The 25,351-nt window shown below is 43.0% G+C and overlaps 2 protein-coding genes across 2 annotated transcripts in view; one reads left to right on the top strand and one right to left on the bottom strand.

Annotated features, from left to right (window-relative positions):
• Nucleotides 1-693: 693 nt before the first annotated feature.
• On the bottom strand, nt 694-4,773 carry Cyt-b5 (Cytochrome b5). Its single transcript, XM_077647132.1, has 6 exons — nt 4,515-4,773; nt 3,415-3,451; nt 3,214-3,305; nt 3,105-3,134; nt 2,974-3,011; nt 694-981 (listed from the first exon to the last, which is right to left on the bottom strand). Exons 1-6 carry the CDS (start codon nt 4,629-4,631, stop codon nt 891-893), a joined length of 405 nt encoding a protein of 134 aa, XP_077503258.1. The 5' UTR covers nt 4,632-4,773; the 3' UTR covers nt 694-890.
• A 251-nt stretch (nt 4,774-5,024) lies between these two features.
• Nucleotides 5,025-25,351, top strand: part of LOC144113796 (uncharacterized) — a 48,513-nt gene continuing 28,186 nt past the window's right edge. Inside the window, exons 1-5 of the mRNA XM_077647131.1 lie at nt 5,025-5,626; nt 13,916-14,069; nt 23,238-23,371; nt 23,480-23,540; nt 25,251-25,308. Of these exons, the coding sequence (XP_077503257.1) occupies nt 5,153-5,626; nt 13,916-14,069; nt 23,238-23,371; nt 23,480-23,540; nt 25,251-25,308 (881 nt within the window). The 5' untranslated portion in view covers nt 5,025-5,152. The remainder of the gene's footprint in view (nt 5,627-13,915; nt 14,070-23,237; nt 23,372-23,479; nt 23,541-25,250; nt 25,309-25,351) is intronic.

Here is a 25,351-nt window from a genome sequence, read left to right as displayed (position 1 = left end):
GCATACATATGTATGTCCCTGAAGCCTGCTTTATGGCAGGTGGCCCACCGGCCTTCGGGTTGTGAGCAATCTGCCAGGTGTGTCGGGTTGTGTACACCTGGCAGGCCTTTACCTGGGTGAAGGCCTGTGTAAAGGCTACACCTAGGTGAAGGCCTACCAAGGTAAGTGCATTCAGGGCAAAAGCCTCTAGGTCAAATGCCTTTAGCATGTAAGAACCTTAAATGCCTACTGTAACTAGTGCTACTACCCGATATTCTGCACTTCGCCATACCAAGCCATCTGCTAATTTTTTTGTGCCACAGGCTACTGCTACGTCAAACCCAGGAAAACCTCCCACATACAGAGAATGCTGTAAAATTTGCTACAAGTTTACCATACAGACAGACATGCCATAGCACTCCTATTGTGCATTCCATTGTTTTGGCTCACTTTGCTAATTCTGAAAAAAAAAAAAGCTGGAGCAAGGCTTAGCAAAAGCATGTGCCGATGTTTTTTTGCTTGTGGTGCAAACACAAAAATATTGCACTGTTTATGCAAACATTTGCTGTAATCATATGCATATCGCCACTGCCAAGCATTTCTACTACCCACTAGGCTGCCTCATGCCTGCTTCAGGGTTGCTATTAGCTCAATAAATCGCCATTAAAATTCAGCTTTTCAAAGCTGCTTGCAAGTAACTGAGCATGAAGCAGATGCTTGCAAAGGTGTATATTTTTCACCAAGGCTTACAACAATAAATTGTACAGTACCAAAAAAGTTAACATGATATCTTGATTACATGCTGGCCCCAATAATGAAGAAAGCAAATGCCACTGACAATAAGCTTTTGTTTTTGTTGGCTCCCAGCCACCTGGTCTGTTGCAAGTTGTCCCCACAGCCACCTGCAGGCTTCACTGGTGAGCGCCATAGGATAGGAAGAGTCGATACAAAATTGAAGCTGCAGCTGCCACACCCACCGGGATCAGCCAGCTCATCCAGGAGCTGCACAAAACCCACAAAAAAAAAGTGAGAGCCCCAAAATTCCTGACCACTTTTTGCTGCACACTCTTTGCAGAAGAGGTGTTTCTGAGTATGAACCATTAAAGTAAAAAAAAGTGCACTGGCCAGTTACAATACATGTACAAAAACAAAGCAAAAAAGCTGTCTTCAATGATTATCCATCCAAAAATTAGACATGCTGAGAATGCAAAGTCTGCACGTGACCAAAAGATTTCCATTTAGCAACATATTAGCCAAAGGCACAAGTCTACTTGGCACACACAAACACGTGCAGAAATGTTCACACTGAGAACCTGTGCATGTTCAGGCCAAAAATTATTCATGGATGAATTTTTATACAAGCCAGAGAAACACTGTAGGCTGAGACATACCACAGTAGCAAACTCAATTAATTTCAATCACCTTGGTTTATTAAGCACTGATATTGCAGCATGAGTGCTTCTGCACTCTGTCTCCATCGAACTCATTAACTCTCGCTCACCAACCAAACACCAGAATTACTTAGCCACTGCAGGTGTACAAACCCAAGCTAGCCACTGATATGCAACACCTACACTAATTAGCAGTACGTATTCAATTCAGTGCATGGAGCAAGAGAACAAAGTTGAGACATTTGTCTGCACATACTGCACACATCTGCAAATGCACCCAGTTTCCTGTTGACCATGCAGGATGCTGCACAGCTGTTCGAAACAGCACAGCCCTCTGTATAGGAAACTGGGCCACAAAAAGCAAGCTAATGATGAAAAAAATGTTTCATTTGTACACGCAGCACAGTGATGACTAAATCAAGAGTCCAGGATCCTTTAGGGGTCTTCAAAGTTTGCATTGTTTGATAAACCTCTGTTTTCAGCAGATGACATGCTGCTTCTCAAGTCTAGCACACAAACTGAAACACGCCTATTCAGGGCTTGTATATTTCAAAACAGTTCAGTATTTCCAATGTATTAGTGCAATGCATGAATTGACTAACAGAATGAAATGGCACAATCCCTTGCTTTTCATGTATATTTATAAAAAAAGTCCAAATCATGTTCCATAGTCTTAGGCTCTACTCACCTTCAGGTGTTGTGTCCAGATTTGTGGACACAGGCACTATAAAATCTTCTACACAATGTCGACACTATAAAAATGTGCTAAAATCTGAAAATCTTACTTTTTTTTATAAATCAATTTCAAGAGGTCACATGGTGATGTTTTATACATTAACATTTCCCAACAAATTTATGTACTGCTGCAATGGGCTATATAGTTGCATTCAATGGTGCTGAACTGGCCACAGAAAAACTGCAGAAGAGCACTGCAAATTCTTTGTGCACAAACAGGCAAGGGCAGCATCAGAATGCAACTTACATAAACGGACAAAAGTATGAAACAGCACCTATGAGCGAGATCAATAGCCTTGCAGCCTCCAAAGACTGCACATCTTAGTTTCAAATATTTGTGCAAAGTGTGTCCTCAAACTTATCCTTAAACTTTACATGCTTCAATCATTCCTGAGCCAATTAGCGTGCCTAAAACAAACAAACAAAAGCATCCACTTGGACATTCCAAAAAACACAACTGGTGCAAAACAGCAACAAACTGGAACCAACTGCAATTTTGGACATTACAAATGGTCTTGCCTATACCAGAAATATTTAAATACTTTCAGAATATAGGCAGGCTATTTGAGATGCATGCATAACAAATTACAACCCCTCCCACAACTGAACACCCCCTTGCTGTTGACTGTACACAGTCAATAAAATGTCTGTCAATTTTAAACAAACCAAAACAGGCTGTGAAAATAAGCAAATTGAGTGAAACACTACAAATTAACACTTAGAAAAAAGATTTAAAAGATAAAGGTTGGGCACAATATTTAAAGACAGGTTTCACTTCTGCACAAGTTCAGCGCCTGTAGTGCCAATGTAAAATGCTTGTACCATAATCTACACGTAAGAAAGCATTTTTCCAGTGATTAATATGTACCTTTCATTGGAGGTTGTAGCTGCCCACTGAGTTTTCTTCTGCAAAAAGAAAAGGCAGGTTACAGCAACATTACACAATTGAGAAATATTAGTGACACATTCAAGGGATTTTAGTTCAAGAAATGAACTTACAGCAACTTGACCAATTTTCTTCTGGTCATCCTAAAGGAAAACACATACCGAAGTAATAATTCCAGTACAAACAGAAGGCAACACACATAAGTGAACGGAAAATAAGTACCTCACACAGATCACCAATCTTGTACTGTTTCATTAATTCTCTGGCATCTGTGGAATGTCCAACATCTTCGAATGCTTCAGTGGCATGCTTTCCTGCAGAAGAAGCAGCAGTGAATGGCATTTTTTCTACTCGGCCCGTGAAAATTAAGTGATGCAAGTCCCCCAGATATATGAGGACAAAGCTACAGAAGGACCTCTTTACCAGCCTGCTCCAGGAGAACCTCTTCACCACCTGGGTGCTGGAATAACAAAATGCTACAATCAGTGCTGATTGCATTCTTTGTTGTATCGAAACAGAAATTAAGTGGCCTGGCCTACAACTTCAATGGTGTTGTAAACGAACAATGGGCCTTACTAGTCCTTGGCCTCATTTCAAGATAAGCTGTGGGGCAAAGTTCGGTACACGTGCGTACAAACACGCCAGTCAGTAGCAAATTTCTATGCTAGAGGTTTTCTTATTTTTTTGCATACTAAGCATACGTGAGACACAAGATAGGAAGCTAATGCAAAATAAACCTGCGAGCACTTGAAATGGCAAGAGAGAATAAGCAATTTTTATGCCATGAATCTTGTATTCGGATAAGGTCAGCACCCTGATAAGTAATACCGCCGAAGAGGGGCTGCGCAGCCTTCTTCGACACGGAATAGCTCCTCGGGGGCACCACATTTTTACCGCGTGCTTCCCTGTGCAGGACTTTACGGGAACTTTACGTCTTTCTCGTCAAGGCCTCTGAATGCTATATTAGTACGAAGCGTTGAGCCGTTATCCTCAAGGAAAACCTTCAAGTTGAAAGCCTTCCCGCCGGCAAGGAGCCGTCCACGGTCAACACATTCAAGTCTACGCTTGATTTTAGCACTGATGCAGGCAATCAAAAGGGAAAAAAAGGCATCCTACACTTAGGTGCAGGTGACTGCTCACTATTAACGCAGCAGTTCGCATTAGAAGTGCTGCACTGCCATGCACCCAGGACCGGATGACTAACAAAGAGCACAAAACGACGAGTGACAAACCATGACGATCGCGCACCTGTGCCGACTGTGCTACATCTGACAGCTGGGAGCGAAGGACCTGAGCGCACAGCATACTGCACAGAACATTCTGGAAACTTTTCAACGAGCTATTCCGTGTCGAATAGCGGGGCTATAAATCGGGTACTCAGTGCCTTGTGAAGTCACACGAATAGTTCACAATAGGTGCATTGACACAATGAACACTGCTCTCGATGCAGATTAAAGAGTGCCAAGCAGGAACGGTCACTTTCCTTCTACGCCTCAAGGTCGAAATAATCGGAGATCACGTACCTCTTCCATGAATTTCGTCACGTCGTAGACTGCGTTGTGAATTAGTAACCACGCTGAAGTCTTTTCATTGTGCTTCTCGATTTCAGCTAGCGTGTACGTTTTCGTCGGCGTGGCCATGGCTGCGCTAAAGTGCTGATCGCGATACAAAACAGGTAAGCTGCTGCGCTACTGCCTCACCTTCGCTAGTTACTGAAGTATTCCCTGCCTCTTATCCTGCTATCGCCCGTCAGCTCCGCCTCACACGACACACGTCTCGATTGCTGCGCTCTCTCGTGGGGCTAGCTGCAAAATTAGATGCCATACCTACATGCACACCGACTGCAATTGTTTTTCAGCCCTGTTATGTATTTAAACAATCATAGGGTTATGTTGTAATGTTAAAACGATCAGTGTCATTTTCCAACGCACAATAATGACTTTATCTGCCTATTTTTTCTCATGACGGTGAACTGGGTCTTGGGGTAGAACCAGGGTGGCCTATGATTGGCTGCTTCGTTTAGTGCTTCCTTGCCCGGATGAAAAAGCCTTCTTGGCCTGCTGTCAGGCAGATGAGTAATGGCGTGGAAGTGGCTTTCGTCGGCGTGAGGTTTTCTAGTTATTTGCCGAGGAAATCATCTCTTGCCGATCAGTGATGCGCCATGGTGTGCAAAGAAGAAATATATTCATGGTTTAAAGACTTAAATGGTGCAGTCAGGATAGATACCATGTGCGGTTTGCTCAATTTGTGCTTACCCTTGGAGCTACGATTTTTGGGCACTTGCGTAGAAGATTTAGCCAGCAAGGATTACGCGTACTTTCGAGAAGCAGAACTGCGCGCAAATAGCTTTAGCGAGCTGTCTAAATGCACCAGTGTTCGAGACGCTGTAACAAGAAGTAAGCTGATCACTTCGTTGGCCTTGCTGCACCTCTGCAACCGCAGTTGCTCGCATGCCATCTTCCAAGCCCTCTCCGAAGAGATGAAGTGCACCAAACAAGAGACGTATGATACAAAGACGCTAGAAGAGATGCTACTTCTTTTCACCATGGCGACGCATCATCCTTCGTTCAGCTTTGACGAGCGCTCAGAGTTCGTCAAGTTCCGCGAAAAGCTGGAGAGCCTTTGGGCAGCTCAGGTGGGTGCGGACGCTGGTGTGGACGCTTTGCGGGCTTCCGAAGGTTCGCCCGATTGGCAGGGCTCTTTGGTGTGCCTGCTTCGAAAGTTTCTTTTTTATTATTATAACTGCATTGTAGTATGCTCTTAGTTTAATTACTCGTGCGGCGTCGTTGCCTTTGATGGAGGTCAGCTTGCTGTCGGCGAGTGGCAGTGCTCGTGACGGTAGCTGTGTGAAACTTGTCGCCGACGGGTTTCAGTTTCGATTAGCACGCGCGAGTTGTTTTACTACACAGCGCGTAGTATACTTACGTGTGCTATGCTCTCGGGCAAAACCGAGCCGGCAGCAACTGCTGTCAACAATGTAGAATCAGATGGAGTGCTTACGCACGTACTGGTGGTGTCCTGAAAAATGGTTTGTTGTCCGTGCATGTTTACTGTGGCGGTCATGTGGATGCCGTATGCAAAGGAATGTGCAGACTAATTTGCTTTTGGCTGCTTTGTCGAATGTGTAAAAGCATGCGCGTAGCGTGACCTGGTGATGTCAAGTTTTACATGTTTGTAAGCTACGTGCGGGGACTGTTGCAGCACGGAGCACCGGCTGCGTGCTGCAGCATGACTGCATAGTTAGTTGCTGTACTCTTCAGAGCCCAATCAATGAAAGAAAAAGGAATGCCGAGTTTGAGTAGTCACCTCCGGGCTGTCATTTATGTATATTTTGAAATGGCACTGCCTATTTGTTACATTCCCGACTTATGTTCCCTGAAAGTGGGGCTGGTTTAGTGTTCATCTGGTTACGTTATGTGTGATCATGTGTGTGATGAACTGGCGTTTGTACAGAGTAGTTTGACATAATCAAGATGTGTTGCCTCTCCAGTGCCCATTACAGCATGGCTTGTCCTTTTCTTCAGTGTTAAAATTGGTATATAAGGTATGAACCTGTTTGTGCATGTGGTTTGTTTGAATAACTGAAAGCTACCTCTCACTGTGCTGTGTATGTTTGTGCTCTTTTTCATGTACCACAGATAGATAGGAAACTTTCCTGTTACATTTAGTTGTAAGTACTTGGTCTTGTTGAAAACCGCTGGAAAATGGTGCGGCCTTCCATGACCTTCTGAGATCTGTTAAATAGCTGCCAGTTCTGGCTCACAACAATAAGAACTTTGCTGCAATTGCATTTGTAACCATATGCATGCTTGAAAGCAGTATTGTATTGCATCACTTTCAAGGCTGGAACGATGGCACCTGTTCACTTAAGTGTATCAAAGTGTATTTTCATTCATTGGATGCTGTGTCATGCAGAAACAATGGTACCCTCGGGAATAATTGTTTGACGGTGCAGGCTCAGATCCAATGCTCGAAACTGGGAGAAAAGAATTTATTGCAATCATTTTTAATGATTGCAATAAACACCAAAAGACAGTCTTTATACACGTTTCCAAATGCAAAACGAATCATGCGAGCCATGAGCAAATTGCTTTCCAGCACGCTTTAGCAGCAGAAGCACATGCAGACACTGAGGGTTCGGCAGACACATCCTGCAGTATTGATGCTTGCCTTATCGCCAGCTCGAACGAAGCCGTGCTGCTTCCATCAATGCTCGGCAGTTTTAATGCATTATACAGGGATTTATTGCTGGTGCGTATCATGCTGAATGACATGATCTTTGCTGGCCCGCGCTTTCTGCATCATCAAGGTTGCGACCACTCAGTGGTTTGCACTTTGCTTGGGGGCAATTTCATTGCGCGACAGCATTTTGTAGCATGTAGCCTTTTTTTTTTGGGGGGGGGGGGGCAAAAGGTCATTGAAGTTAAAAATAGTATGAAAATAGGACGTTTATTGGCTGCATTGGCTTGTTCATACAAATGGGTGCTTAACAAGATTAAGCAAATGAGATAAGTGCATGCCACTAATGATTCACATTTATGGAGACTTCAAGACAAATCGCCTTTATTTACATTGGCGAAACAAATTTGAATGAAATTGAAAATAAAAGGTTCGGCATTTTTGTTTGAATAGTCTCTGATTAATGGCTGCGTTTGGAAAACATGAAGGAGGAAATGGTTTACGGTACAGTAAGCTTTCGAAAAATACTGATTGCAATAGCCCTTTTCAAAGTAAAAACAAAAATAGTAGGGGGGGGGGGGTGAAGTTTCCACTAAAGCCTTCAATATCTGCCATGTGCCGAGGCAGATACAAGACATCCACATATTCATGTCTTTGGCAAAGGCTGTCCCGTTCATTTTTTATTGCCTCCCGAAGGTCATCTGCTTGCGTGCTTAGGTTCATACTAGCTAAATTTGGCTTCATAGTCCATCAAACATTCTGGATGATATTTAACTCTGCACCCTGGGGCGTCCATCCTAAAACTTGCACAGCTGGTGCCTCCTGCTAAGCTTTCACTACTCTTGATGCTTGAATGAGACTAATTTTGCTGCGAAAATAAAAAACATTCATCTTTGAATGGCTAGTCCAACACAATCAAGCACATCACAGTAGCTGGCAGTGTTAAAGGATGATGGCAACCCCACGAGTGGACAAGGGCCTTCTTCACTAAGCACACACCACACGTTGACTGAACAGCAAAAATTGGTGAGGACTTGCTACGTGATGTCAAGCAGGTGTCTGGTAAGCAAACCAAACATTTGAAAGGGATTGGCTGTCATGTAAAATATGGTTCAGAAGTATTGAACTCGTAACTTAGATTGACGGAGCACGAGGAAGAAATATGAACGCATTGCAGATTACATATCTAAAAATAAGTTTCAAGAGAATGAGCCAAAAGATCAAAATGAATATATTTTGTCTACATTTACTAGCACGTGGCTAGTGGCGCGTTAAAATGGCATAATGTTGCCCGACACTTCTCATAATTCAATTTTGTTCGCAAATATCTGCAATTGGAAAAGATGGCAAACATACTACTGCTGGTTCCATCTTGAAGAGAGTGTAAACTCGTCAGCGAAAAGAACTTGACGCCAATCATCGATAGTTTACTCCTCATGGGCTCGAGCAAGTCCAGGTGCTGTTGCTTCTGTCTTGCTGTTAGGTGTGGTTTTTTGCTCCACCACGCATCCGTTCAGGTCCGCTTCTTGCATACAATTCCTGATAGTGGCTAAACTGATGTTTAAACCAAGGGAATCCCTAATTTCCTTAGTGCTGTGTAACTGATTGGCTACAGCTGCTGCAGCAATGAAGAGGTCAGTTTCGGAATAAGTACGGCGCCCGCAACGTGGGTGTGAAGCGTCGCCGAGGCAGCTGTCTTCATCCTTGTAACCTTGTATTATCTTATTTACCGCACTCGGTGCTCTCCCGGTTCTCCATCATATTTCTTGTTGTAGCACACCTTTCATGCACAGATGAACTATCGTGCCTATACTCCATTTCACAAGTAATTCATAATGTAACGGAAGCTATGAGCATGAGGTGACGACCTTACTAAGTGTTGCATCCTCGCGCACACGAACAAAGCCAACAAGTATACAAGCAGTCACCTCCTGCTCGTAGCCTCCACTACACTGCGAATTAGTTCTGAGTTAGGGTATAATGTTTAGTGGCACTCTGGACTGCACCTTTCTTAAACTGGGAATTTCACCAATTTCCGCTGATATATGTATGCATGCAGGTGTGTGCTGTATTTGCTCACTGCACATGTCCAGCTTTTTACCATGGTTTAACAAGGTGACGATAAGGGCATGACGTCATGGTTCGGTGGTTAAAGAATTATTTCAACGCAAAGCGCGAACCATGGCAGGCATACAAGCGCGCACACACTAAAAGTGGTCACATTCTTGACAAAGCAGAAAGCCTGGGGTAAAGGCAAACTCTTCTGTCATGACACATGCCAGCGATAAATCCTTGCATGAAGCATTAAAAGAGCCCCTGACGAACACTGATAGAACTAGCGCGGCTTCTCCCAGGCCAGCGTTAAGGCAAGCATCAAAACTGCAGGGTGCGTCCTCGGGTCAGGTTTCAATGGCAGATGACATCGCTAGCAACATCTTTCCATTGTTATTTTTATTAATAAATAGCCATTAACAACAGCAACCCTTGCTGTCTGCATGCGCTTCCACTGTTAGAGCATGCTGGGAAGCAATTTATTCATTGTTCACATACTCAGTTTTACTTTTTGGACACCTGTACAGGAGCCGTGTGTATATAACACCAGTCCTTAGAGGTGCTTGTATTGAATGATAGCTGTCGTCATTTTGATAGTTGCCACATTCCTCCAAAAAAATGCGCTTCTACAACTTTGAGAATATACTACAAGTTCTGATGCTAAAGAATGCACAAGTTGGTTTTGATACATTGATACATATGCATGCAAACAAAGGGGTAAAATGTGCTACTATGGGACGTTGGGCAATCATGTGGCATGACATGTTACCATATTGCACAAGCTGGCAGCGCATCAGCATATTCAGTGAGACATTACGCTCACTCATCGTGCAGTAATTGTATGTAGAGTCATGTGCATTACTGTTTCGATTTATGAGAAAATGAAGTGAGCCACATTGTACCACGTTTAGATTATATGTAAGAGTTAGGACTTTTCGGTTTCAACCGAAAACAACCGATAAACGTACACTGTATACACTTTTTGAAATTCAGTTTTAACTGAAAAAGGTAGGCAGTCTTTAATATAGATGCCATGACTAGCTGGCTGTCGATGGGAGTTACACTTAGACAGTGCAGAAAATTAATGTATTAAGTAGGGCAGTTGGGCTTTTGCAGGTATTCCTCCGCTACTTTACTCGCTTCTGCAAACCAGGAGCTCCAGCAGTCAAGTTGGTAGGCCCTTGAGCAGAGGGTCATAAAGGAGCCATTACCCGAACGCCATTAGCTCAGTGTTTTCTTTAGTTATTTGGTTAGGGCTGGTTGTGCAGGCCCCTCCTATCCCTCATCCTCTTCCCACCCAGCACTGTTCGAATGGGTTTATTGGAAAACAAACTCTGTAAGCTGCGGGAACAGCACGGTTAGCTCAGGTTTGGTGAGAGGCATGAAATGTGGCAGTTCAGCGGTATGCCGCATTACGAGGACCACTTGTTCCAGAGAATGACGGCCAAGGAGCGCGCATGGACAGAGCGGAGCATGCAGACCCGACTACACGTTGGCTCCCATTCGTTTTCCGCCCTACTTTTGAGTGTGTAGTTTATGCCGTAGCTGTGCATGAATGGCTTTGTGGGATGCAGGCGGTGCTCACGAGTAAACAACCTTGTGATCACGGGCATGCTTCTGGTAAGGTGGCTTTTCTCACACCAAAATGGGAGGCTCAACTCTGCTCTTGATCGAATGACGGAAACAGCGGACAGGGCCAAGCTTGGTGCTGGTGCCTGTCCAAAGAACTAGGAACCGTTATACTTCGCACTAGTTAGGTCGGTCGGGTTGACAGGATTTCGTAAGGAGCGAGCTCTGACCTAACATTCCTGGTCGCTTTGTGTCATAGCGACCGCCTTGGTCATAAACTGTGCTGTACATTGACCTTGTGGACTGCAATCACCTACTTATACCCCTGTCACACGGGCACTTGTAAGGCCTTAGAAATTAAGGTCCTTTGCCCCAAAGGCGCGTGACGCGCATTTACACGGCAAAGCGTCGAGACCTTTGCGATAAAGTTCCGTAGCAATAAAGGCGGCCGTCAGCGGCCTTTAAGTTGCTTAAAGGAGCAACCCAGACGGCAGCGCCAGCTAGCGACCTCAAAGAATAAAAAATTGACGCAATTTTTAGTTTTGAAACCGTAAACAATATCTAATTTATCTTATTCAATGGTTAATTTTGCGTTACAGTGCAGTTAACCGTAGAGGAGGCTATGACTAAAGACATCCACACTGCTAAGAAAGGACTTGAACGCTTTTCAGCAGCCGCATCAACACACGTGCTTGCGCATCTCGCTTTGCTGTTTTTTCTTCGTTTGCTCTTTGTTGTGTGCGTGTTTTGAGTTTGCTTGTGTGCACAAAGTCACAAGCAACAAAGCACGCTTCTCGAACACAACGAGGAGCCGAACGGAAAAGTGCGCCTACCGTGGTCGGACCGAGAACGATGAAAAAAAAAAACTTTGTTTCAAAATATCCGTTTCTCACCGTCGGAACGCTCGTTTATTATCGTGTAGCTACTTTTTCCAACATAAACGAATGCACTCTTAGCTGAAGTGCTACCGTCTGCTTTAATTTAATAATGTTACTAGCGCCACTTCACACACGGCGGTGACTTTTGGCATTCACGGAGGCCGCGTTCTAGCTCCTTTGGATTTGCCGTGTAGCAGCGTCGCTGCTCCTTTTCGGTTTTCCTCCTTTAGTGCAATAAGACAACTTTACGGCAAAGGCCGAGAAGAAGTCCCGTGTGACAGGGGTATTAGTGTAGTTAGTTAAATAGGCTCCTCCACTGCTCGTAAATACACTGACACAAAGCTATGAACAAGCGCCGGGAAAGGAGTGTCATGTTCTGGCTACTTCGACATTCAAGGGGGGATGCGCCTTTCTGTGGTGAAATTTTAAAATTTTTTTTCTATTTTATTTTATTTTTGCATATAGCAATGAAATTTGACATGCTTATTGGAACGTCCATTGAATGCTTAAATACGAAATTTCGCTAAAAGTAGTTTTGACATAATAAATTTTTATCCTTCATCGTTGTACCAAACTTGCAGAAAACCTGGCATGACAATAAAACATGGTAGGATCCTAGAGTCTCTGTTAAATTTTAGCCAAAGGAATGGTTTGGTTTGTGGGGGTTTAACATCCCAAAGCGACTCAAACTATGAAGGACGCCCTAGTGAAGGGCTCCGGAAGTTTCAACCAAGACCTACTGAACTAGAGACCTGCACATTTGGCACTGCTCCAGTGCGCATTTGCCGCTAGGGAAGGGCAACTACGGGCGGCGTGGCGCTACAATTAACCGGTTGAGCAAGATGGCATTGCTTATTTTACTTCAAGAATGTAATATTTTTGTCATTTGTCTACGTTTTGAGTATTCATCATTCTTCCATTGCCTGGCAAAGATACCAGAAAGTGAGAAAGTCTCACGAATGCATGCGCACAAACAATATTCGCTGCTAGGATTTAAAGAAATGTCATATTTGCATCGTTCAGTACTAGGTTTCAAAATAATAAGACAGGACAAATGCACAGGGAGGCAGTGAGAGGAGAGAAATCATTTTTCGAAAGCAAACTGTGATGATCGTGACAGACGAACAGGTCAACTGAGCGCCCTCAACAGCCAAAAAGTTAACGAAAGTTGGTGCACGCAGTTGCATAGGACCCCGCCATGTGTGCAGGTCTCTAGTTCAGTAGGTCTTGGTTTCAACCACCTGTGGATCTTTAATGTGCACTGACATCGCACAGTACACGGGCCTCTGGAATTTCGCCTCCATTGAAATTTGACCGCCGCGGCCGGGATCGAACCCATGTCTGGTTCAGCAGATGAGTGCCATAACCACTGAGCCACCACGGCTCATGGTTTATGTGGGAATGGTTCATAGAGTGACATTCTCCAAATATTTTTATCCACCCGAGTTTTTTCTACACAGAACATTATATCCATGCTTGCATATTTCACTCAGTACCATCAGTGAAATTAGTGATAAAAGTGAAAGTAATTCAGAAGTATTATTTTGTCACTGAGTGGCACCATGGTGTTTTGCGTTTCTTAGATGAAGCGGCAACCAAGGTCCACTGAAACATTCGTCGACAAAGTGTACATCACTGTGCTGCAACAGCTTTGGGTTTGGAAGCTGAATAGATTCTACTGTGTATTAAAAATGTGCGAATTTTAATATTTGTGTGCACCTGTTTTTATGTAGGGCAATGCTGGAAACCATGTTCAGTGAAAGTGATGCTAATTGCACGTTGGCAGATGCAATGTACCAAAGACATAACATAAATCCCCCCCCCCCGGCAGTAATTAGACATTTTTAATATAGCGCAGCATCCATTTCAATTTCCACACACAAAGCTGTTGCGGCACAGTGATGTACATTTCATATTGTTGCGGACTTGGCATTTATATATTTGAAATTTTTTTTTTTGTATTCAAAGTTAATAAGACCTTATCACAACAAGCTGCCTCTTGAGGTGTGCAGTGATGACTGGAAATCAAAGAATTTCATGGTTATAGGCCAACAGAGAGCAGAGAAGAGGAAAAGAGAGGTTTTTCCATAACAAAAGCTGAAATCTTCAGGACCAGCAGGGCACACAGCAAGGCCCCATGGCGGCCACATATTTGGGACCTTGATCTAGTGCATTATTGCGTGTGACCCACCTGTCATTGCACAGGTGATGATGTATTAAATGTTTTGTTCTTTTATCCTTTTTAGGGTATGGCGGTGACAGCACCTGTGGAGAGCTATATGGTCCCTTGTGTCCAGTATGCGACAATGCCATTCATGCCTCCCTATCCTGTAGCAGCTGATGCTGTAACATCCCCACCTTACGTGCAGGGCTGCAGCCGCACACATAACATGCAAAAGGGTGAGGCTTTGTTTTCAGAGGTTTATGGCCTTATTTTTGTCAATCCACTACAGGGTGCCTTTAATATTACTTTCAAGGCTCCAAACTGCTGCTGCTCATTGCTGGTCATATTATTGTGTCAAAAGTATTTGAACTGACCAAATGCCAACTGTAAGCTGTGTCTTTTTTTTTTTTAATGGTGTCTTTTAGCCTGGTAGTTACAATTTTGAATGCAAGCAATGCCAAAATATCCCAATCACTTTCGGTTCCGAGTGCCAGGAGAGAGGAGTGATTTAGGTAATACAACAATGTCCTGATGCACTACACGTGGTGCTGTAGCCTACGGTGCAAACTAGATACAAAAATTTAACTACCGTATGCACTCAACTAAAGGCAGCATTTATGTATGAGCTGCTCCCCCAACTTGCATGCCAGTAATTTGAAGGACAAAAAAAATCTGCGAAGAGAAGTTGCGTTTAACTTGTGTATAAATTTTCTTGTTTGGGACATTCCCAGGGGAGCTTCTAGATGACACCTTCCTGTTGCCAATTCAGTTTTATTGCTACCATAATTATCATCTTCCAGTGTGCACTGCTGTGCAGCTATGAGCCGTTTAAAGCAAAATTCAGAATCCTGTACTCTTTGGGGATGGCAACAGCTGACCGCAAAGTGTGTCTGATAGGCATGTTAAGGAAACCATCACTTCAGCTCATCGATTTTGAATTTGTGGCATGTGGTGTCCCCGGACATAGTTGTTAAAAGTCTTAAAGCAATTTAGGAAGCAGTGGATAGAACTGAAGGTGACTTCATTTAGGAAGGTGATGAGGAGCCAGGCCTGAGCAGTGGCAGCAGTACTAGCAAAAAACAACAACCTGAAAGGTATTTGCAGCTAGGCACAATAGATTGCAGCAGACTGTATGACACAATAAAATGGTTCCTCCGTAATATAGTTGGAAAATTGAACTTTTGTGAAAACCGGATCATGAAAATGTCTCTGCTTTTTGAATTGCTGGTTTTTTGCTACTTTTACTTTTCGGTCTCCCTGTATATGTACTCATGAATGGGGCCCTTCATTTTCAGGCATTATAATTCCCTAAAATGTGAAGCAGTCAAGTCAGGTGGTATTCATCAGTTTAATATTTGGAAGAAAATTTTATTTTTCCCCTATGTTCCATGTGCATGGACAACTTTCAGTGGCCTTGCAACAAAAGCTGCAAGCATGAGGCAGTAGCTTCTACAGGTGTGGTGTTCTCTCACACTCATGATCTTACTACATAGATCTAGCAGCCATCTTCTTAAACTCAGCTTTTATTATACAGCCATAGAAGTTTATCCATCAGCATCTTGAGTAGCGAAATTGCTTGATTATTGATTGATTATTAAAATCAATATTGATTATCAATATTATTAAAATCAATATTGAATCAATTGATTATTAAAATCAATATAGCTTACAAGGGCAAGTTAGCATAACACAGAGTAGAATAGAAATTAAACATGATTTCAATGCTTTCCAGGTATTTTTATGTCTTAACTTTGTTTACTTATGTACCAGTTGTTAATATCTTTGCACATAATCTGAAATTATTTGGTTGTGTTTGGGAATCTGTCAAGTGCAATTTTATTGCAACTCAGTTTCTTGCATTTTCATTACAGAAGAATTATAGAACTGTGACATGTATATCTGGGCTGGGGTGCATTAATGTGAAGCGAGCAGAAACTAGGGTCAGTAAAATCAAAATTGTCAGCTGTAATTGATCGTGGTAGTAGGTGCAAAAGTGTCAATATTTTTTTCAGGAACTACTTTTGTCCCAGTGACCTAGCATCAAAAGCTGTTCTGAGGGCAGATGTGTGTTAGAGGTTGAGCAAGTTAGCATTTTTAGCCATCAAGCAGCGCAGGTGGCTGCAGATCTGAGGTTTTCAGCCATACTATGCAGATCATTATGGCAAGCTTTGTTTAACATTACAGTACTTTATAATGTTATGGCATGTGCCACAACGTTCTTTTGTAGGATGCAAACTTTTTAAAGGGAAACTCGATGGCACTAGATTTTGTACAGCTTGGTCTGTGTTGTACGTATTAACAGGTCCTGTCTACAGCCAGGTTTTACCTGGCTGTGAAGGTCCTTATACTGTATCTACTCATGTAATTTGCGCATTTTTTTTATTTATTTAAATAACCTTCAAGAACGGAGTAAGGGCCTTTACAGGAGTGGAAAAAAAATACAACAAAGGAGAGAGAATTCTTGCTCCAAGTCGCACGAGAAACGACAATGCGAAATAGTGGCAGTATCTATAAAAAGTGGCATGCAGTGAACAAAGGCAAAATGCACTTAGACGCATTCATATCAGAGAAGAGAGGCTCTAAACCAGTAGTAACAGCACTGACAGAAGAAGATAAGGCTACTGGATCTGGTAGTTCGTTCCATTCTGTAATCACCCTTGGAAAAAAGCTATATTTGAAGGTATCATTCCGTGTAACTGGTGACTGTATATATAAACTGTGCCTGTGTCTGGAGCATTGATCTGGTGAAATTACAAAAAATTCAGGTAAGTTAATTTTAATCGGTCAAACTTCGTTCTTAGTTCTAAAGCGGGAAACTTCGCACGCCTGCATAGTTCAGTAGGAGAGTGCACGCGCTGGTATTTATTAAATATGAATCTAGAAGCCAGTCATTGAATCCCGTCCAATTTATGTCGGTTAGCTGCAGTGTGTGGGTCCCATACTCTTTTAGTATATTCAATAATTGGCTTTATTAGCATCTTATAGGCTATGGCTTTCACTTCAGGAGCTGCATTATACAGTCTGCGCCTGAGTCCCCACATAACTGTATTTGCCTTGCTACATACATACTTCATTGATGTGCGGGTTCCACCTCAAGTCCGGAGTGGATATCAATCCTAAATATTTATATTCTGTAACCCTTTTTAGTTCGTGTGGATCAATGCTGTAATTATAGCTCAGAGGCACCTTCTTCCTAGTTTTAGTCATACAGACAGATTTTACTGGGTTCAGTGACATTTGCCATTCATTGCACCAATTTAGAATTTTTTGTAAATTGTTGTTAAGGTCTAGCTGGTCACTTAAAAAATCAACCCTATTATATATGATGCAGTCGTCTATGAACAATCTTAGTGGAATGGTTATATCAGAAGGCAAATCATTAATAAGGATAAAAAATAAGAGAGGCCCCAAAACACTGCCTTGAGGTACTCCAGACAAAACCAGTTTAGACCTGGATTTAATTTTATTTATTTCGACATACTGCTCACGAGACTGAAGGTAGGATGTAAACCACTTAGTAAAATTAGGATTTCTAAATATTGCATTCATTTTTAGCAAGAGTTTAGGATGTGATACTTTATCAAACGCTTTGGCGAAGTCTGAGAAAATTATGTCAATCTGTCCTCGGCTATTTATTGTTTGTGAAAGATCATGAACTGTCTGAACAAGCTGCGTTATTGTAGACAGCCCATTACGAAAAACATGTTGCACTTGTGATATTAAATTGTAAGTTTCCAGATAATTTGAGAGATGATTACAGACTATGTGCTCAAGCAGTTTGGAGCAGGTGCTTGTAAGAGAAATGGCCGTGTAGTTACCTGCGTCTGATGTGCTCCCACTTTTGTGAACCGGAATTATTTTGGCTTGTTTTCAGGCTGTAGGAAATGTTCCCTGGGTAAGCGAAGATTGAAAATTATAGCAAGATATTTAGCGACCCACTGAGCATACCTGTATAGAAACTTATTCGGGATGTTGTTGGAGCCGGTGGATTTCTTTGTGTTAATGCGCAGAAGAAGGTTCAGGACTCCTTCTTCGTTGATCAGAAGGTCAGACACTGGAGGGCGATCAGAGGAGTCATAAAAGTATGGAAGTATGCCATCATCATTGGTGAACATGGAGGAAAAAAGGAATTGAAATTTTCAACACGTACTTGAGTGCTTCGTTCGTCCTCAGCTTTATGTTGTTTCTTTGTGGGGTTTACATATCTCCAGAATTTGCTAGGTGATTCATGAAGAAAATTTTTCAGTGTTACATTAAAGAATCTCTCCTTGGATTCCTTCACAAGACTATTTAAATCTAACCTCATGTTATGAAGTAAAGTCTTGTTCTGGGCACTTGGGTCTCAAAAACAAGCTCTCCGTTTCTGTTTAATGCTCCGGTTGACATGAAGTATTTTCCTTGTAATCCATGGGTTTTTTCTATTGCACTTTTTGATGCCCTTAAAATTAAATTGTGTAATACAATGCATCGTAATCTTGGAAAAAAAGTCCCACAGATCATCAGTGCCACCATTTGATTCATAAATAGACAAAGCTATCAAACGACCTTTCCAGGTAATCCAAAACACTAACATCATCAGCATTCTGAAAGTCCAGATATTGGATGCTTGATTCCTGATGCATGTAGTGTGAGGACATGTTCAAGGACAAAATAACCATTTTATGGTCGGATGACCCTTCATCAACAAGGCATGCATTCACATACGTTGTCAAAGCACTGAAGGTTAAAATAAGATCAAATACTGATGACCTCGTTGCGCATACCCTTGTAGATTCTTTAACAAGCTGGGTTAAATTGTACAAAAATAATAAATCTAAAAACACCTCAGAAGAACAAACATCTGTTTCTTCGGCCACATACAAATCCCAGTCAATAGCTGGGAGATTAAAATCACCTAGTAACAGTGTGCTTTCTTGCTCTTTCATATACGTTTCCATGAATTGTCTCGGTTGCAAGATATGTTCTAAAGGAGAGTTCGAAGCCCTGTATACCCCACCAATGAATACAGTAAGGTTATTCAATTTTGTTTTAATCTATACAGCCTTAATATCACAAAGTACTTCTAAACTGGCAAAAACGATGTTACTCTTGACCAGAAGAGCCATGCCTCCACTTCTTCCATCTCAATCCCTTCTAACCAGCATGTAACCAAGTGGTGCGATTTCACTATATTTTACTATCGGGTATATTTTTATACAACTAAGTTTCCGTAATTACGGCAATGTCAAGTTTATTATCAATAACTGAAGCTTCAAGCAAGTGCACTTTGTTTAATACGCTTCTCACATTTACAATGATTATTTTGAAGCCAAATTGTTGACCCTGCACACGTCAATTATCACTTGTCCCTGAATCACTTCCCAGCTTGCAACTTTCCTCACGCTCTTCATCCCATCTGTACATCGTGGTTTTGACCTTCAATTTATCAAAAATAAGCTTTACCTTCTTTACTGCCTTCGTTTCCTTACTTGCAGAGTCCCATAGTTTTTTTCTTATTCCCTGTACTCTTTTAGAGAAATCCTCACTGATGCTGTAATCTGTATCCTTCAGTTTAGTGCAGTTCTGCATAACTTTCATTGTATCCCTATGGTCAACTAACCTCAGGATGACTGGTCGCGTTTTGCCAGAAAGTTTCTTGCCTTGTGTATTCTTTCAATAGAAGTTATATTCACATTTAGAGTAGCACTAAAAATTTCATCTCTTACTTTGCTTACAAGGGTTTCTTGCTTTTCATTTTCATCTTCTGCTATTTCTCTAATAATAAGGTTATTTCGTCGTGAACGATGATCCAAATCATCCAGATGTTTGACCAGACTAGATGTTTCAACAGTGCGTTCAGCTACAATTGTTTCAAGAGTCGCGAGCCTGTTCTGGGTCTCATCTAACCTTTGTACCTTAGTTTCAATAAGAAGAAGCCGGTTCGTATGTCTAAGATTCTTGTTTCAAACGAGTCTTGCTTTTCTTGAACCGCAGAAAGCTTAAACAAAATTCCTCTCTGATTGTGGAGCAATTCCTTGCACATATCGTCTGTTATTGGTCCTGGATTCTTCTCCACATCCCCAGAAAGACTCAACAAAAGGCCCGCAATGAAAAAACAGTCGCATATACAGCCAACGACAATTCGTGGACACGGCAGCACTATAATACCAAGAACATTGCTATGGAAGCCTTTTTTTGTCACTAACCTGCATGAACAGCTGAATGTCAGGCGATATTGTCACGGTGGTGCCGCCGTGTCCACTGAAGCTGGTAGGCGATATTCCCGCTTCTATAGCATGCAGCTGCTGGTCCATTCTGTGCATGCTTTCCGACGTCATCGTGCTCCCAGATGGAGAGCTGAAGATGCTGTCCACATGTCGTTGGTCCTGGGTACAGGTGCCCTCTGCAGACTAGCTGGAAACACCACCCACACAGAAGTGTCGCGGTAGGCACGCATCGTAGCGAAGCTTGGTGCGTCCGGCGTCGAATGATTCTGTTGCGTCTCCAGCAATGAAGCTTAGGCACGCGTAGAAAACCTGCATGAACAGCGGAACGTCAGGCGACATTGTCACGGCAGTGCCACCATGTCCACTCTACAGTGATCATAACTAGGGTTCTGTGTTTTCAGTATTTATTTTTCTTCACATTCAGAAATTATTTATCGGTCTTTATTTTTTCCATTTGATTCGGTGCTTTTCGGTGCCTAGTTTAAATGCCGGAGAGAATTCTGTGTTTACTGAGGCTTTTGCTGTAAATTGACTGTATAATTGCTGGAAAAAATATAATGTACCTGACATTACACAACTTTATTAAACACATACCAAACACTCTACGTAATGGATTTATGCACCAATGAGTGAAAATAACTGAAACATGACGCTTTCACGAACATGAAATTAGTACTTAAACTTCTTTTTAAAAAATTGGACATGTGCATTGTGAGACATTTCTCAGCCATCAGAGCACATTCCTTGCAGCTCGGGAAATGCAGGCCAGAAAACGCATGTTCTACTTTGCGCTTGACATTGGGATGGCAAGAAAATCAGGGGAAGCTTTTGACAAGTCTGGCCATTCTTTGCTGTGTATTCTGCAGGAACTGCCAAGGCAAACTTCAGCAGATGGAACTTTATATAATGAGTATTCTAAGAGTCCCTCTTTCAAAGATGATAGGTCTGCAGAGCTCAGTACAGGTGAAAGCAATCCATTGAAGTCTTTTTCTGCTGTCATTAGTTCCTGGCTAGGCCCACAGCCTGTACTTGATGCCAGTAGTCATTTCTCGCCAAATGAAAACTCGTTGGAATGTTCCTGTTTACAACAGCTTTCAACTTCCTTTGCATCTCAAGCGAGTGTACACAGAAGCTGCATGCATATTTCTCTGTTGATGTCAGAACTCATGGTGTCTAAGAATATGTCAGTCTTTACACCAAGCGCTTGCTGTTCAGGAAGGTATTGACTAGCGAGGGTGGACTCAAGACAAAGCATAATTGAGTACATCAAGCACCTCCTCAGACTCCAAGGACTTCAATGCTGTGATTACTGTCTGGGCATTCTCAGCCATGTAATTATACTTCGCAAAAAAGTACAGTCATAGCTTCGGGGGGAGTGAGTACTGCCTGCATTTCACCTTTAGCTGTGCTATCCTCGACCTGTTTGATTGCTCTCCAATAAGCAACAACATCAGTGAGCACTTCAAAATGAGTACCAGCATGTGAGAACCACAGTGAGAAGTTGCTGAGCTGGCAATCTGACAGACGTGCAGGCAACGTGAAATTCATGGCGTACCTCCCTGGAGCCTTTAAGCACTGCTGGTACACGAATGACGAAGTCTCTCACAGCACTGAAAAAAGGAACCTTCATAGGCTTCATCAAAACCACATTCAAAAGATGACAAATGTCTGTTATGTACACCACGACAAAATCAGTACAGGACACGTTTAGTTCGAGAGTCGTTTTCTGCATGCACGCTGTTATGCCCGGGCTTCCTTCCAGCCTAATTGGATTAGAACATGAGCTCTCTCGACCAGCATAGCTACGGCACAACAGTGGCGACAGCAAGGGTCCTCTAGAATCAGTCAGCACACCTTTCCCAGTGCACCCTCTGTCTTCTTGATGAAGATTGCTCCCAAAGCCTGCCATAATGGACATTCCGGAAAGGACCCAGGTGCATCACAGCACGGCAGTCTTCAGCTCCGAGGAACGTCGCACTGAACTTTGAACACCCAAGGCCTCGTTACTGGTGTCTGTTCAGTGCACCAAGCTCGGCAGTGGCAGGTGGCATGCATTATTCCTTCCCATCACGACCACGTCTGGAGATGAAGAAGCAGTTTCTGGCGGTTTGCTCTACTCTGCATGCCCACCTTGCGCATTGGGGCTTGCGAAGAACGGGTGCTGGCCACATGTGTTGACCACCTACTGACCTACCACTGTCTGCACAACCTAGATAGCGTCCTCCTCACCCTCCAACTCAACACATGACAGGGGCCTGTCCACAAGTGAGAGAGTGCGTGACCGTGCACCAAAATGAACTTTTCAGAACACTGCTTAAAAGGGAACAACGCAAACAGGACGAAGAGAGGAACTTACAACACAGCATTTCAGAACACTCCTTCCTCGGCAGGCCTGGCCTCCCTCTAGGGACTTCGGGAGTGAAAACCCTATAAAACCTAGCAACAAGTGCGGCCGGAAAAGACTCCCCATTTTCTCTTTACATGTATTACGTGTACAGAATCTAAATAGTTTGTATAAAGTTTTCAGTGCCTTCTTCGTAAGGCACTTCAGGTATGCCTTCTTCGTAACCACGTCTCCGCCCTTCTGCGGCCCAACCACACTACCCAAGTTCCAACAATGCCAAGTCTGAGACTATCATTGAAACATCGTTAAGAGACTTGTCATATTTGTCAGTTTATTTAACTTTGCAAACCTGTGAACATAGTACTATGGCAATTAAATTCAACAGACACCCTTTTTTTTTTCTTTCCATGTGTTTTTGAACTGCTGGAAATATGAATGTGTACTCCAGCCTTTGTTAATGTTGATGGGGGTCCACTTTGCAGAGGCAGTGGAAACTAAAGCAAGTTTGTGGCTTGATTAGCACTTGGTCTACTATTATTTAAAGCACTGTCGTGCACCAGAAGTTTACTCAACATGACGTCTGGCAGAAATCAATTTTCTCTGCAGCCTGGAATTGAGAGGTGCATTGTGTTGGGTGCTTATGCATGTGCCTTTCATTTGTGAGTTTTATGGGCAGTCAGTTTGTTTGTAGGCTCTGTGTTTGGCAAATTTTTGGTGCTGATGGTGAAACTTGGGTTGTGAGCTAAGACATTATTGCTCATTCAACTCGTATGGAAGGCATAAAGGAATGTGCAAAATGTTATCGTAATGTCGACAGTGCTGCTACAAGTGAAAATGTTTCTTCTGTTTTGCAGCACGCCTTTCTAGTATTGAGGTGAAGCCGGAGCCTCAGTGCAAGAGGTCAGTCAAACTGAGTCTCCAATGGTCAGACAGACACCAGACCGAGGTAGTGCGCTCGTTTCAGGAGATCTCTGGGCTTTCTCAAAAGGTATATTTAGTCACATCTTTTACAAATGCCGCATTGCAGCTTGGTAAGCAGTAATTGGAGCTCGTAATATTTAACATGCATTCATACATTTGTGGCTTGATTTTCTAGCTGTCTCGTCTGAGTGCATCTGATCCAACCTGCAGTGGCAAGGCAATTCCTCAGCTGCCAGGTATGTGTTGAAGCATTTGTTGAAACATGCTGCATTGTGGTAGCTAGAGCTGGTGTCAAGCATTCAGGAGGGGTAGCGTACACAACAGGCAACTTTTTATTATGGGATCTATAACCAGGACTGGACCGTTTGTTCAGTTGAATAAAGCAGACAATGCTGCATAGGCACCGTATGAGAAGAATGTGTTTTGTCTTAACAGAGGTTTTCATTACATGCAGTTTTTGCAAGACGACTCTAAAGGACAGTGCAGAACGGGAACCCAAATAAGAAGTAAATGGAGGTGAAATCACATTGATAATGTTTACAGAAAACCCCATTACTCGAAGTCATAAATGTCAAATCAGCAGTCACGCTGATAGCGCGAGCAGCCGCTATGAGTAGGGTGGGGAGATTGGGGGAGGTGGGGGCACCATGGCCAAACTAGAGGAGAGCGCACGCTGTCGCACCGCCGCCAGTTGACAGGCCCATAGGCACCTGCTTCTTCTCTCATGTTCTCTCTTTCGGTGTGCCCGCCACTGTTGCCCCAGGAAACGGACTCTTCGCCTTGTGTCACCAGCACTCTTCGTTGTCCCTGCTCCCAACACTGAAGGGCTACCAGCACCGGATACACACGAGCAACCAACCAAGTTTAACTGTATTGTGGGCTGCATATGACGGTCCTTTCATAATCAGATGGGTCGTTGCTCGGGTCACTTCAACACAACGGTTGTCGGTGGGAGCCACTTTGCCGATTAACTGCTTCTGTACTCACCCTCGCTTGGTTGGAAGCTGACAGCGCTCGCATCCTAGGATGGCATCACAGTGTGGAATGATGTGGTTGGGGCTGTTAAAAACTATTGTCACAACTCAAGAATGCAGGGGCTTTTGCTCTGCAAAGGACCCCTTCCAGCCAATTACGTCAGCCGATTCTCATGACCCTGCTAGCGTGACACTGAAGGGAGCAGCGCCACAATAGAGAGAGGGGACCATCCCCATCCATAGAGAGAAGGGATTATCCTCTTTCATCTACCACTGCCTGCTTTGTCACACCGGAAGGGTCATGAGAATCAACCAATGCCATTAGCTGGAAGGAGGGTTCTTTTGATGTTGAAAAACTGCTGCGTTTCCAAGTTCTATCCAACTGTAGACCTACACTAGTGCTTATGCGTGTACAGACATGAATGGGCTTGTCTAGAACTCTGGAGCTTTGTGCTAAGGAACAGACAAAATGAGATCATCCATCGCCTCTGGTCTTGTTTCGGGGTGGTGATTATGTCTTTACAGCTTGTCTATGTGGATGTGCTCTAGCATAAAAATCTTTGAAATTAAGTGGCTACTTTAGAATCTCACTTCCTTTGCGCTTCATAGGACCACTGTAGTGCACTAGACAAACTTGCTCATGGATCTACTTGCATTGTGTGCCTAATTTTTACAGCTTTGAAAGTAGTTGAATGAACAGATTCTGTGATCTCATTGCTTATCATACCTGCAGCACAGTTGGCTTGCTATAGATTATGGTCACTGCAGTGATTCTGCAAGATTTTTATTTGCCGATTGAGCAGGAATTCCTTGGTTTTTGAGCTGAATGAAGTATGGACATGTTCTTGGCCTCATTGCAAATAGTCGGCCTTTACAGTTTTCATCGGGTTAAGTTTTTGTGCAGCTGCTTCTAGAGTCGTGGTGTATTGATTGAAAGAACTTCTGTTTCCTTACTTTTCTTGTTTGTTGCAGCTTGCATAGAAAAGAATGAGGAGCTGGATGGAATGTTTGAACTCGTGGAGTATTTCAAGTAAGAAATGTTTTGCTCTGTGCTTTAAAAAAAAAGCTTTGAT

This window comes from Amblyomma americanum, chromosome 1, assembly GCF_052857255.1.
Source record: "Amblyomma americanum isolate KBUSLIRL-KWMA chromosome 1, ASM5285725v1, whole genome shotgun sequence".
Taxonomy (NCBI): domain Eukaryota; kingdom Metazoa; phylum Arthropoda; class Arachnida; order Ixodida; family Ixodidae; genus Amblyomma; species Amblyomma americanum.
This window is presented reverse-complemented; position numbering and strand designations above follow the sequence as displayed.